Source organism: Scyliorhinus canicula, chromosome 10, assembly GCF_902713615.1.
Source record: "Scyliorhinus canicula chromosome 10, sScyCan1.1, whole genome shotgun sequence".
Lineage (NCBI taxonomy): Eukaryota > Metazoa > Chordata > Chondrichthyes > Carcharhiniformes > Scyliorhinidae > Scyliorhinus > Scyliorhinus canicula.
In genome coordinates, this window is record NC_052155.1 from 66,056,080 (window position 1) to 66,071,647 (window position 15,568).

A 15,568-nucleotide genomic window follows, 5' to 3' on the forward strand; every position below is an offset into this window, starting at 1 on the left:
AAGGTACCTTTTTAGTTCTTTGGAGATTGCAGCATCAACTGACATCAGTATCTGATTTCATAACACATAGATGGCAAACAATGCAAGGTGATAAATTATTTAGAGAGTTATGTAGTACAAGATTTTCTGCACATCGGATTTTCAGAACCCTTGCACAGGGAAGAGAACCGATATTGCCTTATTAAGTTTTCTTCACTACAGGGGCAGCACGGCGGCACAGTGGTTAGCACTGCTGCCTCACGGCACCGAGGATCCGGGTTTGAATCCCGGCTCTGGGTCACTGTCCGTGTGGAGTTTGCACATTTTCCCCGTGTTTGCGTGGGTTTTGCCCCCACAACCCAAAGGTGTGCAGGGTAGGCAGATTGACCACCCTAAATTGCCCCTTAATTGGAAAATATGAATTGGGTACTCTAAATTTATTTTTAAAAAAGTTTTCTTCACTACATCAAGAGATGAGGGAAAAGTCCATTGTATTTCAGTTAAAATCCAACGCCATTTTGCTTTACTGCGTACGGTCTTTTACAACATTGAGAAAAATTGTCTATAACATTTATTCAAAGTTTTTGTGTGTTTCATCAGTGAGCCAAATAAGTTGTGGAAAGCAATAACTAAAGTTAGATGGTTCACCTACTGCATTACCTCAGCGTCTTGGAAAAATGTGTTTGAATACAGGGCAGCATGGTAGCATACTGGTTAGCACAGTTCCTTCATAGCTCCAGGGTTCCAGGTTCGATTCCCGCCTTGGATCATTGTCTGTGCGGAGTCTGCACGTTCGCCCCGTGTGTGCGTGGGTTTCCACCGGGTGATCCGGTTTCCTCCCACAGTCCAAAGATGTGCGGGTTAGGCAGATTGGCCATGCTGAATTGCCCTTAGTGTCCAAAAAAGGTGAAGTGGGGTTACTGGGTTACGGGGATAGGGTGGAGGTGTGGGCTTGGTTAGGGTGCTCTTTCCAAGGGCTGATGCAGACTCGATGGGCCGAATGGACTCCTTCTGCACTGTAAATTCTATGATTCTAAAGGCTTCACACAATTTAACACTTGACTGCTGACGAAAGAGCAAAAATCATAAAAGCTGGTTATCCTCATGCTAATAAATTTGTAAGTGAGTATGCTCTCTTCACAATAAGGAATTCAGCTGTCCCCCGTTCGAGGATGTGTCTACTCAGAGTTGAGGGTTTCTGCTATGGGTCTTCATGTGACTGAACAACAAGCTGATTCCCAATCCGCAGATCTGTGGACACATCAGGTAATGGGAACAAGAATGCAGGATGTTTTTCCTTTTCGTCTCTTCTGGACAATCGGTCACAAGCTACACCCTATCATTATTAATCAATGCCGCTGCACTTCAACGAGAGCTTCAGAGAATTTTTGAAGCGTTTAATTTGACCTTTCCTGGAACACTGGCCTTTTGAGAGTTGGGGAAACAGGGTCTGTCGGGAGAACGTTTTTGAGCATCTGGACACAATGTCCAGCCCATTGAAGATGATATTGAAGAAGTTTCGCCTGACAGCTTGTCCAACTGGCTTCAAGAAGGACACTAACATTTGTTCAATGATCTTCCCATTGATTCTGGAGGAATTATATTGTTTATTCATTTTTACAGATGTGGACCTAGGCCAGTATTTATTGCCCATCTCTAGCCAAGCCTTGCTGATAGTATTTCTCTAGCACTCCTATGTGTCGCTGATACACAGTCCAGGTCTCACTGCAGTGCAAGATTATGGTGATGACAACTGTTGTGTACTGTGCTGAAGTCTTTCTTGTCAAACATTTACAGCTGTAGTTTCTAGAGGGCTGAACAGTTGCAGCTGATGCAGTATTGGATTTCCTCATCAATGGTGGCCTTTGAGAGAGGTGGCTGCTAAGATATGGGAAATGCTCAGCGTATTCCAGAGTCTCTTCAACATATAAGAGAGGTAGAATATTTGGCTGACTAGGTATGGAGTGATGTATGAGTTTTGTTTTGGCAACATTGAAGGACAGGTGAGAATTTTGCATACAGAATTGAAAAGTGACTTGCAACTTTGGCGCAGTGCTGGAAAGACTCTGCAGCCATCCGGAAACTGTAGCTAATGTATGCCAATGGTGGGGGAATAGGAACAAAAGTAGCCCTTTGAGCCTGCTCCACCATTCCATAAAATCATGGCTGCTCTGATTGTGGTCTCAGCTGCCCCATAACCTTGGAATCCCTTGTCGATCAAAAATATGTCTAACTCAGCCTTGAATAAATTCAATGCCCCAGCTTCAACTGTTTCTTGGGGAGAATTCCACAAACCAATAACCCTTTGGAGAAAAACAATTCTCCACATCTCTGACTTAAAAGGGAAAACACTTATTTTTAAACTCTTTCCCCTGGTTTTAGTTTGTCACAAGAGGAAATACTCTTTGGGTATCCACCCTGTCAAGTCCGCTCAGCGTCTCATATGTTTCAATAAGATCAGCTCACATTCTTCTAAAATCCAATGGCCCAAACTGTTCAACATTCTTTCAGAAGACAACCCCTTTATCCAAAGAATGAGTCGAGTTAACTTCCTCTGAATTGTTTCTAAATCCAATTTAAATAATGATAATCTTTATAAGTGTCACAAGTCGGCTTACATTAACATTGCAATGAAGTTAGTGTAAAAATCCCCTAGTCGCCACACTAAGGCACCTGTTTGGGTACACCGAGGGAGAATTCAGAATGTCCAATTCACCTAACAAGCATGTCTTTCGGGACTTGTGGGAGGAAACCGGAGCACCCGGAAGAAACCCACACAGACACGGAGAGAACGTTCAGACTCTGCACAGACAGTGATCCAAGCCGCAAATTGAACCCAGGACCCTGGCGCTGTGAAGTAACAGTGCTAACCACTACGCTACCGTGCCACCCAAAACTGCACACAGTACTCCAGATGTGGTCTCACCAAGGCCTTGTGCAGCTGCAATAAAACTTTTATATTCTTTACTTTTATATTCCAGTCCTGTTGCAATATACATTGCATTTGCCTCCCTCAAGACTTGTACCTGAAAACCAACTTATGTGATTCATGTACCAGGGCACCCAGATCACTTTATGCCACTGAAGTATACAATCTTTCTCCATGTGGATAGTGTACTGCTTTTCTATTCTATGAGAACTCCAACTGCCAATTTTTTGACCACTCATTCAACTTACCAGTATCCCTTTGAAGACACTCACCTCTTCTTGACCACTTACTTTCCTGCCTACCTTGGTGTCACTGACAAGTTTAGCTACCATACATTTGGTCCCTTCATCCACGTTAATGATATAGGATTGTAAATAGTTGAGGACCAGGCACTGATCCCGATGGCACTCCACTAGTTATGGCTTGCCAATCGAAAAAGGATTGTTTAATCCCTACTCTTCTTGTTAGCTAACCAATCCTGTATCCATGCTAATATTTTATCCCCTGCAACACATGATCAGTTTAGTTTTGGCAAGGAGACAACTGAGCTTAAAGCACTTTTCAACTCGGCAGTATTTAATGTTAACATTAGAAGGCAGTTGATCTTTGATTCCTGATGTCGTGGTAGGGGGGTTATTTTCCTACTAAATCCATAGGATATATCCATTAAGTCTTGATGTGAGCAAAAGCCCACCAGTTTTGAAGACCTCAGCTAGGCCTCAGGGCCACTGTCTTTGTTATTTGTCATCTGTTTCACTTGATGCAGTGGTTTACTGTTGATACACCCATGGATTCTACCACAGAGTATTGGAGAGTATCCGCTGACACTATGGATTCCTGGTTGTTCAAAGTGTTATTTCCAGCGATGATGGGTGTTATTGTTATCTCTAAGAAGAGACGCCATCCTGCGAACGAAGGTGATTTTGTCCACTTGAACTTGATCTATAGATGGCCCTAATGACTTCAAATAAAAAAAACTTTGTATGTCATGATGGTCAGCATACTGTTGGAACGCTTGGGCTTTCTCTTCCCACCACACGTCATTATTGTAATTCCTTCACAAATCTGTGAAATTATTTTTGAAAGGTTTGTAGCAATACAAATTATATCTTGTGAATGAGTGTAAGAAGCATGGTACAATCATAACTTGTAGTAATAAAATGGTGCTGCAAGGCTATGTGATCTTGGTGCAGCAAATGAGTAAATAAGTTGTAAAAACTTCATATTAGCCTTCAATGCCTGAATTTGATATTAAGAAGCAGTTGGTATTCTTTCGTGAACGTAACTTCTGCTTGCAAATTGTAGTGTCGAAATATCTCAGTTAAGAAATATTCAAAATTCTGTCATCACTTCATAAAACTGTTTTGACAGTGTAAAATTGGTGCATTAATGGAAATGAAACTCAGAAGAAGTGTATAATGTGGGATTGTATCCACACTACATATTTTTACATTACCACCCAAAGTCACATTTGAAGTATTGAAAGGCAGCAATTTGAATGTAAATCCCTTCTCAATGTTTTCTATTCGGAATAAATCTTGCTTGAGATTTTTCAACGCTAAGAGATTTTAAGGCACAAAATTACAGTTTAGTGGGGCTGGTTATTTGTCAGAGAAGCTTCAACTTATACTTACGTGATTGATGCATTATTTAGCATATCTTTTGTAAGGCTTCGTAACAAGCAAAATACTCTGTCAAAATCGAGTAAGAACAGAAATAGTGGAAATATACAGAAAGACTCTGCAAAGAGTAAAGGATGATTAATGTTACACATTTAACCCCTTCATCTGAAATGAAAACTGAAAGATGATCAAGCATTTTTATAGGGTTAGTGGAAACAACAAATGAGAAAGAACTCGACATTCGGAGTTCTGTTGAAAGGTCTTTGACCTGAAACATTACCTTCCGTTTCTGTCTCTCCACAGGTGCAAGCCAGACCAGCATTTTCAGTCCTCGCATGAGAAATACTCTGTGCCCAGAAAGCAACTAACGTGTTAAATAACTTGCGGGTTCTTTAATAGAAAACTGTGTTTCGAATATTTCCTATTCTTCGGGTGAACAGCTATTGAGTAGGTCACCCGTTTAACATCCCGCCCAATTTTGCTTTCTATGTGTAAATGTACGCAACTCTAAAGAGAGCATACAAATTCCAAAGAAAAACACATTTAACCAGTGAACTGTCTAATTGCAGGACCATTGGTTTTGGCGTGTTCGAAACAATAGAGTTTTGGATGGTTACCCCATGCAAATTGCTTATTTCTGGAGGGGCTTGCCTTCAAACATTGATGCCGTCTATGAACGGCCTGACGGGAAGTTTGTGTTCTTTAAAGGTAAGTGTGATTTTTTGTTACCAGAACGAAAAATGATTGTGCTGTCTACAATGCAAAGGAACTGTTCCTTTATCAATGTTGAAGCCTCCAGGGAGATTTTCCTTTTTAGTATCTGTTCAGTATTTAATTTTAGATTGGTTCCATTTTATCAGTTTATTTGATGATGAAATTTGAACTTTAATATCCGAAACATAATTTATTTAACAAATTTGCTGAACAAAATTTATATTAGTTTTCTCCTGCTATCGTAAAAGATGTTCATCTACAGGTGTATGATGAAGTCGGGTATTTATAAATCAAATAGACTACAGCCAGTTGATTGATTTCTAGAAGTTGGAATTTATCAAACAATTGATTCTTTTAGTTGGCCTTTGTTGCAACATCCAAACGCATTTATATTCAGAACTGAACCTCACGGAAAACTAATGTATTGCATGATCTTATTAAGTACTACAATCAGGAAAAGTGACAATTTATTTCAGTTGGCTCAGTGGTTTAATGCATGAAATATGATGATATCATGCAATAGACTTGTCTTTAGATATAGGAATTAAATTGTGATCTGTACTCTGAGGTGAACGCAGAAAATTTCACAACGCTATTCAAGAAAATGCTGATATTCTGCCATTCTTTCAGCCAAGTCTCATTTCAAGAATTCAGGAACCTGAAAGCATGAAATGTTCCAATCTGGCAGCAGGACACCTGGAAGGCAGCCAATTGTGAAGGACCTTAAGTGATCCATTCAAGGGATGCATCTGTGTGTGTATGTGTGTGTGTAAGCACTGGAAGTAAATGGAATTGTCACTTTGAGGAGCAGAAAGCATTTTTGAAATGCTTACAGCAGCAAGGATTTTCAGGGCCATATTTTCGTCATTGAAGCAAGAAGCTAGAGTAGGGAAATCTCCCCATTCAGCAAATGTGTCTGCTTGGAACAGACCCCAGCATGCACAATTTTTAATTCAAGGAGAGCAGGGATGTAATAGGGCCTTGGAGGCAGTTTTGAGGCAGCCTTGGAGGGGAGCAAATGCCAAGATGCGACTGGTTCTCTGTGACTTCGGCCTATTTGTGTAAAGGGATGTTAGTCTCTATAGCCCTCACCTCTCACCCCACGTATCCACATACGTGGATACGTGGATATCCCACGTATCCACATGACCCCTCATAGATCCCATTCCACATTCATACAACCTCATACCTCCATGTCTCCTCAAACTCCCCATGCCACTTCCCATTTTCCCCATTTGTACCCTCCAAGCCTCAACCATAGCCATTCATGCAGTACCAATGAGAGGAAGACCTCTGGAACCATGTGGAAGTGGGGAAAATAAAACTTCCACCAATCGAAGAAATCTCTAACTCATCCTGGAAAAAAAGACTCGCATTCATGAAACCCACTCAAAGGTTTTCCACTCAAGTTTTTTTGAAACAATTAATTTGATTCATCAACCACAATCAAAGAGAGCTAATCCTTTAATGCTCTCTTAAGACTGTCAATTAAAATATCAACTACACAACCCCTCCCACTGAGATAAGGGGCGGGATTCTCCCCTAACCGGCGGGGCAGGCCATACCGGCGCCGAGGAGTGGCGCGAACCACTCCGGCGTCGGGCCGGGGCCTAGGCCAGCGCCTGCGGGTTTGGCGCCGCGCCAACCGGTGCCGAAGGGCCTCCGCCGGCTGGCGCGAGTTGGCGCATACACGGGAGCGCCAGCATGTACTGGCGTCATCCCAGCGCATGCGCAGGGGGGTTCTTCTCCGCGCTTGCCATGGCGGACCGTTACAGGGGCTGGTGCAGAGAGAAAGAGTACTCCCACGGCACAGGCCCGCCCGTGGATTGGTGGGCCCCGATCACGGGCCAGGCCACTGTGGGGGATCCCCCGGGGCCAGACACCCCCCCCCCCCCCACCCGAGGACTCCGCAGGCCGCCCGCAGAGCCAGGTCCCGCAGGTACAGACCTGGTTTGATTTACGGCGGTGGGACCGGCCGTAAACGGGCGGCCACTCGGCCCATTGCGGAGTGGAGAATCGCCGGGGGTTCCTTTGCCAACGGCCCCCGACCGGTGCGACAGGACTCCCGCCTCCGCCGAAAAACTGGTGACGGAGAATCCGGCAGCCAGTGGCAGGGCGGTATTCATGCCACCCCCTGTTGATTCTCCGGGCTGGCAGGGGATCGGAGAATCCCGCCCAAGAACTTTTGAAACATAGCCAAGAATACCCAGTCATCGACTTCAGGAAGCAAAGTACTGTGCACACCCCTGTCAGCATCAACGGAGCCGAGGTAGAGATGGTGAGCAGTTTCAAATTCCTAGGGGTGCACATCACCAAAAATCTATCCTGGTCCACTCATGTCGACGCTATCACCAAGAAAGCACAACAGCGCCTTTACTTCCTCAGGAAACTAAGGAAATTCGGCATGTCCACATTAACCCTTACCAACTTTTACAGATGCACTATAGAGAGCATCCTATCGGGCTGCAGCACAGCCTGGTATTGCAACTGCTCGGCCCAGGACCGCAAGGAACTTCAGAGAGTTGTGAATACCGCCCAGTCCATCACACGAACCTGCCTCCCATCCATGGATTCCATCTACACCTCCCACTGCCGGGGGAAAGCAGGCAGCATAATCAAGGATCCCTCCCACCCGGCTTACTCACTTTTCCAACTTCTTCCATCGGGCAGGAGATTCAGAAGTCTGAGAACACGGACGAACAGACTCAAAAACAGCTTCTTCCCCACTGTCACCAGACTCCTAAATGACCCTCTTATGGACTGACCTCATTAACACTACACCCGTGTCTGCTTCATCCGATGCCAATGCTTATGTAGTACATTGTATATATTGTGTGAATGATCTGTTGAGCTGCTTGCAGAAAAATACTTTTCACTGTACCTCGGTACACGTGACAATAAACAAATCCAATCCAATCCAATCCAACAGGCTCAGAGAGATTTAAATTTATTGTCACGTGCACCAAGGTACAGTGAAAAGTTTTTTTCTGCGTACAGTCGAGGCATGAAAAACATAGGGCATACAATAAATACAGTAAATACATAGACATCAGGTGAAGCATACGGAGTATAGGGCTACACAGTAGAGAAGACGCCTGGAGACTTCAGTTCATTCCATAAGAGGGCCATTCAGAAATCTGGACAGCAGGAAAGAGGTGTTTTTGAATCTTTCAGTGTGGTTAAAGGATGGTCAAGACTGGGAGTTAAATATCCAAAGGTATCAAACTATTCAGAAGGACAGAGTGGATGGTAAGGGAGGTGGTGTAGCTCTGATATTTAAGGATGACATCCAGGCAAAAGTAAGGGATGATATCCGTGCTATGGAGGATAAGGTTGAGTCCATTAGGGTGGAAGTCAGGAATAGTAAGGCGAAAAAGTCACTGATAGGAGTAGTCTATAGGCCACAAAATAGTAGCATTATGGTGGGGCAGGCAATAAACAAAGAAATAGCTATGCATGTAGAAATGGTAGAGCGGTTATCATTGGAGATTTTAATCTGCATGTTGATTGGTTTAACCAGGTCGGTCAAGGCAGCCTTGAGGAGGAGTTTATTGAATGTATCCGCGATAGTTTCCTAGAACAGTATGTAATGGAACCTACGAGGGAATAAACGGTCCTAGATCTGGTCCTGTGGAATGAGACAGGATTGATTAATGACCTCATAGTTAGGGATCCTCTCGGAAGGAGCAATCACAATATGGTGGAATTTAAAATACAGATGGAGGGTGAGAAGGTAAAATCAAACACTAGTATTTTGTGATTAGACAAAGGAGATTACAATGGGTGAGAGAAGAGCTAGCTAAAGTAGACTGGGAGCAAAGACTTTATGGTCAAACAGTTGAAGAACAGTGGAGAACCTTCCAAGCAATTTTTCACAGTGCTCAGCAAAGGTTTATACCAACAAAAAGGAAGGACGGTAGAAAGAGGGAAAATCGACCATGGATATCTAAGGAAATAAAGGAGAGTATCAAATTGAAGGAAAAAGCATATAAAGTAGCAAAGATTAGTGGGAGACTAGAAGACTGGGAAATCTTTACGGGGCAACAGAAAGCACCTAAAAAAGCTATAAAGAAGAGTAAGATAGATTATGAGAGTAAACTTGCTCAGAATATAAAAACAGATAGTAAAAGTTTCTACAAATATATAAAACAAAAAAGAGTGGCTAAGGTAAATATTGGTCCTTTAGAGGATGAGAAGGGAGATTTAATAATGGGAGATGAGGAAATGGCTGAGGAACTGAACAGGTTTTTTGGGTCGGTCTTCACAGTGGAAGACACAAATAACATGCCAGTGACTGATAGAAATGAGGCTATGACAGGTGAGGACCTTGAGATGATTGTTATCACTCAGGAGGTAGTGATGGGCAAGCTAATGGGGCTAAAGGTTGACGGAATAGATGGAATGCATCCCAGAGTGCTAAAAGAGATGGCTAGGGAAATTGCAAATGCACTAGTGATAATTTACCAAAATTCACTAGACTCTGGAGTAGTCCCGGTGGATTGGAAATTAGCAAACGTGACACCACTGTTTAAATAAGGAAGTAGGCAGAAAGTGGGTAATTATAAGCCAGCGAGCTTAACTTCGGTAGTAGGGAAGATGCTGGAATCTATCATCAAGGAAGAAATAGCGAGGCATCTGGATGGAAATTGTCCCATTGGGCAGACGCAGCATGTGTTCATAAAGGACAGGTCGTGCCTAAATAATTTAATGGCATTTTTTGAGGACATTACCAGTGCGGTAGATAACGGGGAGCCAATGGATGTGGTATATCTGGATTTCCAGAAAGCATTTGACAAGGTGCCACACAGAAGGTTGCTGCATAAAATAAAGATGCATGGCATTAAGGGTAAAGTAGTAGCATGGATAGAGGATTGGTTGATTAATAGAAAGCAAAGAGTGGGGATTAATGGATGTTTCTCTGGTTGGCAATCAGTAGCTAGTGGTGTCCCTCAGGGATCAGTGTTGGGCCCACAATTGTTCACAATTTACATAGATGATTTGGAATTGGGGACCAAGGGCAATGTGTCCAAGTTTGCAGATGACACTAAGATGCGTGTTAAAGCAAAAAGTGCAGAGGATACTGGAAGTCTGCAGAGGGATTTGGATAGGTTAAGTGAATGGGCTACGGTCTGGCAGATGGAATACAATGTTGACTAATGTGAGGTTATCCATTTTGGTAGGAATAACAGCAAAAGGGATTATTATTTAAATGATAAAATATTAAAACATGCTGCTGTGCAGAGAGACCTGGGTGTGCAAGTGCATGAGTCGCAAAAAGTTGGTTTACAGGTGCAACAGGTGATTAAGAAGGCAAATGGAATTTTGTCCTTCCTTGCTAGAGGGATGGAGTTTAAGACTAGGGAGGTTATGCTGCAATTGTATAAGGTGTTAGTGAGGCCACACCTGGAGTATTGTGTTCAGTTTTGGTCTCCTTACCTGAGAAAGAACGTATTGGCTCTGGAGGGTGTGCAGAGGAGATTCACGAGGTTAATCCCAGAGCTGAAGGGGTTGGATTATGAGGAGAGGTTGAGTAGACTGGGACTGTACTCGTTGGAATTTAGAAGGATGAGGGGGGATCTTATAGAAACATATAAAATTATGAAGGGAATAGATAGGATAGATGCAGGCAGGTTGTTTCCGCTGGCCGGTGAAAGCAGAACTAGGGGGCATAGCCTCAAAATAAGGGGAAGTAGATTTAGGATTGAGTTTAGGAGGAACTTCTTCACCCAAAGGGTTGTGAATCTATGGAATTCCTTGCCCAGTGAAGCAGTTGAGGCTACTTCATTAAATGTTTTTAAGATAAAGATAGATAACTTTTTGAAGAATAAAGGGGTTAAGGGTTATGGTGTTCGGGCCGGAAAGTGGAGCTGAGTCCACAAAAGATCAGCCATGATCTCATTGAATGGAGGAGCAGGCTCGAGGGGCCAGATGGCCTACTCCTGCTCCTAGTTCTTATGTTCTTATGTGTTCTCGGATTTTTGTATCTTCTGCCTGATGGAAGAGGTTGGAAGCGAGAATACCCCAGACGGGAGGGGTCTTTGATTATGTTGACCACTTTCCCAAGGCAGCGGGAATTATCGACAGAGTCAATAGATGGGAGGCGGGTTTGCATAATGGACTGGACTGTGTTCACAACTCTCTGTAGTTTCTTACGGTCTTGGGCTGAGCAGTTGCCTTACCAGGCTGCGATACAGCCAGATAGGATGCTTTCTGTGGTGCATCTTTAAAAGTTGGTAAGAGTCAATGTGGACATGCCGAATTTCCTTAGTTTCCTGAGGAAGCATAGGTGTTGTTGTGCTTTCTTGGTCATAGCGTCAACATGCGTTGACCAGGACAGATTGGTATTGATGTGTACACCTTGAAGCTGTCAACCATCTCTACCTCGGCACCATTGATGCAGACAAGGGTGTGTATAATGCTTCCCTCCCTGAAGTCAATGCCCATCTCCTTATTTTTGCTGACATTGAGGGAGAGATTGTTGTCATTGCACCATACCACTAGGTTCTCTACCTCCCTCCTGTACTCTGACTCTTCGTTGTTTGAGATCCGACCCACTACGGTCGTGTCATCAGCAAACTTGTACATGAAGTTGCAACTAAATATTGCCACACAGACTTGTGTGCATAGGCGATATAGTAGGGAGTTAATTACGCAGCCATGAGGCGGCCCGGTATTGAGGACTATTGTGGAGGAGGTGTCCTTGCTTATCCTTACTGATTGTGGTCATGGCTGAGGAAGTCGAGCATCCAGTTGCAGAAGGAAGAGCCAAGTCCTAGGTTTTGGAGTTTGGATATGTGCTAGGCTTCAATTATGGTGTTGAAGGTGGAGCTGTATTCAAGGAATAGGAGTATGACATAGGACTCCTTGTTGTCAATATGCTCCAGGGTTGAGTGTAGGGCCAGGGCATCTGCCGTTGGCTGGTTGTGGCTGTATGCGAATTGCAGTGGATCAAGGCATTCTGGGAGTATAGAGTTGATGTGTCTCATGAGCAACATTGGGGGAAATTGCAACAATGAAGTTGATTGACACTGCAGGAACTGATGACTTATGTTTTGTTCTCAGCCACAGCAGATGGCCTGTTAATGCACTCCAGGAGCAGGTATTTTTAATGTGACTAACAGCTGCAGCCTACCCTTTTTATGTTTGAAGGGCTGGGGATGAAATAATGTTTCACCATGATGTATAAACAGATCTCATCTATTCACCGCGAGCATTGATGCCTCCTCCATTAATTTGTGATTTGCACACTGCTGGTAAAGACCCTTGGAACACTGAAATCTTGTTTGGTTTGTTGTCAGCACACCTTCCCCTACCAGCAAAAATCTGAAAAATGGGAACTTAACTTCTGCATCAGGTCCCAACGCTATTTTTATAAGTCTCTGAAGTTGGCCCAACTTCGTGGAAATCTGGCCCTAAATTTAAGGTTTTTGGAGGCATCAGTTAAATAAGTCACCCTGGGGCATGGGGCGGGGGGGAGGGGGGATAAATCTGACATTCTGCATCTGGCTTTCTTTGACTACAGCTGATGATGCTAATAATAATCACTCAAAATTGCTCGTCTCTAGTTATGCAGAGATGAAAAGAGGTTTGTGGAAGGGGCAGGGTGGGGTGGGGAGAGAGATGATGTGTGTAATTACATCATTTGACCCTTATTAACCTACAGCTCTGACCTATTTCTGCCCTGAACATAAGTGATCCAAAACAGAATCCACCCAAAATTTGGAAGAGGCAGAAACCAGGGGCTGAGTTTTTAATTTGGAATCAGGAACCAGATATGGGGCTAGTTCCAGATCCCAATTCCCCAAGGCATGCTTTACACCCGCCTCTTCAACTTTCAGCATGTCAGCCAGTTAAAGCCAGAGAAGTGGTTCATCATCCAATAAGGAATGGAGGTCAGGCTCTCGACACCAGCACTCAGTGTTGTCACCCGTACCGTCTGAGGTGGGAAGCTGCTATTGTGAGGTTACAGATAGCGAGATACCAAATTTCTCTGATTGCACTGGCTGAGTAATGTTAAAATTGGGACTGTAATGTTACACTTAAGATAGCCAGTAAAATAATAAAATGACAGTATAAAATTTGCATAAATGTCCACATGGAGCTTTAACTGGATTTTGAAGTAAATTGAATTTAATATAACAGTTTAAAGGAAACAAAAGGTTTACAGACCATTCTGCCCCTAAACCCAGTCTGTCATTTTTATTAGTCATGGAAGCTAATTCCATTTACTCTTTATTCTCCATAATCCTTTAATATACTTACTTCCCAGGCAAGTAGCTTCTCTTTAAATACCTCAAATAATTTAGCATCGGTTATTTTCTGGCATAGTACATTCTACATCGTCACAAGCCAATGTTTCTAAAAAATTGTCTTTTATTTTGTTTGAATTCTATGATTCGGATACCTTCTTCTGAATTTGTCTCCGTGAAGGAAAATTGCCTATTTGTCCTTGCTAATACCCTTATTATTACAAAACATAGAACAGTACAGCACCGTACAGGCCCATTGGCCCACAATGTTGTGCCGATCATTTATCCTAATCTAAGGTCAACCTAACTACACCCCTTCAATTTGCTGCTGTTCATGTGCCTGTTCAAGAGTTGCTTTAATGTCCCGAATAACTCAGACTCCACCACCTCCACTGACAGTGCATTCCACGCACCCACCACTCTCTGTGTAAAGAACGTACCTCTGATATCTACCCCATACCTTCCTCCAATTACCTTAAACTATGTCCCCTTGTGACAGCCATTTCCGCCCTCGGGAAAAGTCTCTGGCTATTCACTCTATCCATGCCTCTCATCACCTTGTACACCTCTATCAAGACACCTCTTCCTGCTTTCGCTCCAGTGAGAAAAGTCCGAGCTCCATAATCTCCATAATATGATCTTTCTCCATACGACATGCCCTCCATTCCAGGCAGCATCCTGGTAAATCTCATCTGTACCCTCTCCAAAGCATTGACATCCTTCCTCTAATGAGGCGACCAGAACTGTACACAACCGGAGATTCGGCGGGGGCGGGAATCGCGCCGCGCCAGTCGGCGGCCGCTCGCAGTGGCACCCCCGGCGATTCTCCGACCTGCAATGGGCCGAAGTCCCGCCCATTCTTTGCCAGTCCCGCCGCCGTAAATTAGACTAGGCCCTTACCGGCGGGACCTGGCGGGGCGATCTGGCCCCGGGGGGTGCCCCCACGGTGACCTGGTCTGCGATCGGGGCCCACCGACCCACGGGCGGGCCTGTGCCATGGGGGACACTCTTTCCATAAGCGCCGGCTGTGTCAGCCTCCACGATGGCCGACGCGTAGTTGAAACCCCCCCTGCACATGCGCGGGTATGACGTCTCCCGCGCATGCACGGACCCGCGCCGGCCGGCGGAGTCCCTTCGGCCCCGGCTGGCGCGGCGCCAAAGGCCTTCCACGCTGGCTGGCGGGACGCAAACCACTCCGGCGCCGGCCTAGCCCCTTTGGGGCGGGCCGACGCTGTAGTGGTTCACCCCACTCCCTCCCGCCGGGACCTCCCGCCCCGCCGGGTACGGGAGAATCCCACCCAATATTATAAACCAGCCAGTCTCAGGAAAACCCACAACTGAAGGGCAATAAGGAAAGCTGTGGGGAACAGATAACTTCTTCCTGTGCTCCCCCCCCCCCCAAACTTCCCCCACTAGAGGCACTTGCCCATACAAGTGTCTCACCTTCAGGATTCATCAGGCTGACATCTAGGCAGGGCAATTGACCAAGTAACCCTACAAGCACAGTGAATTCAAAACTCCGCAACGGACAGGGACACCCAAACTTATACTTTTCCCACGAGAAACTGTCTGTAACACAGAAGCATGCCATTCTCCTCAAATGGTGACTCCGCTGTATGTGAGGCCTCTTCCTACCCTATGTCATCTATCCCTAAAAGCATATCCTCCTGCTTCTTTCTCCAGCATGTTCTCGTCTAACTTCCCTTTAAATACATCATTGCTATTCATCCTGACTACTCCTTGCAGTAGTGCACACCCACATTCTTTTTTTTAAAATTTCGAGTCCCCAATTCCTTTTTGCCAATTAAGGGGCAATTTAGCATGGCCAGTCCACCTACCCTGCACATCTTTGGGTTATGGGGGTGAAATCCATGCAAACATGGGAAGAATGTGCAAAATCCACACGGACAGTGACCCAGGGCCGGGATCAAACCTGGGACCTCAGCGCCGTGAGGCAGCTGTGCTAACCACTGTGCCACCTTGCTGCCCCCCACACCCACATTCTTAGCGCTCTTTTAGGTAAAGACGGTTCTCCTGAACTGGAACAAATGAAAACATTGGGGCAGATCATATAT

At 44.6% G+C, this 15,568-nt stretch overlaps 1 protein-coding gene across 2 annotated transcripts in view; it reads left to right on the forward strand.

The window, feature by feature from the left end:
• Positions 1-15,568, forward strand: part of LOC119972429 (matrix metalloproteinase-16-like) — a 320,314-nt gene that overhangs the window by 265,769 nt on the left and 38,977 nt on the right. For both annotated transcript variants that reach the window (XM_038809101.1, XM_038809102.1), the window contains one exon: positions 5,100-5,238. In XM_038809101.1, the coding sequence (XP_038665029.1) occupies positions 5,100-5,238 (139 nt within the window). The remainder of the gene's footprint in view (positions 1-5,099; positions 5,239-15,568) is intronic.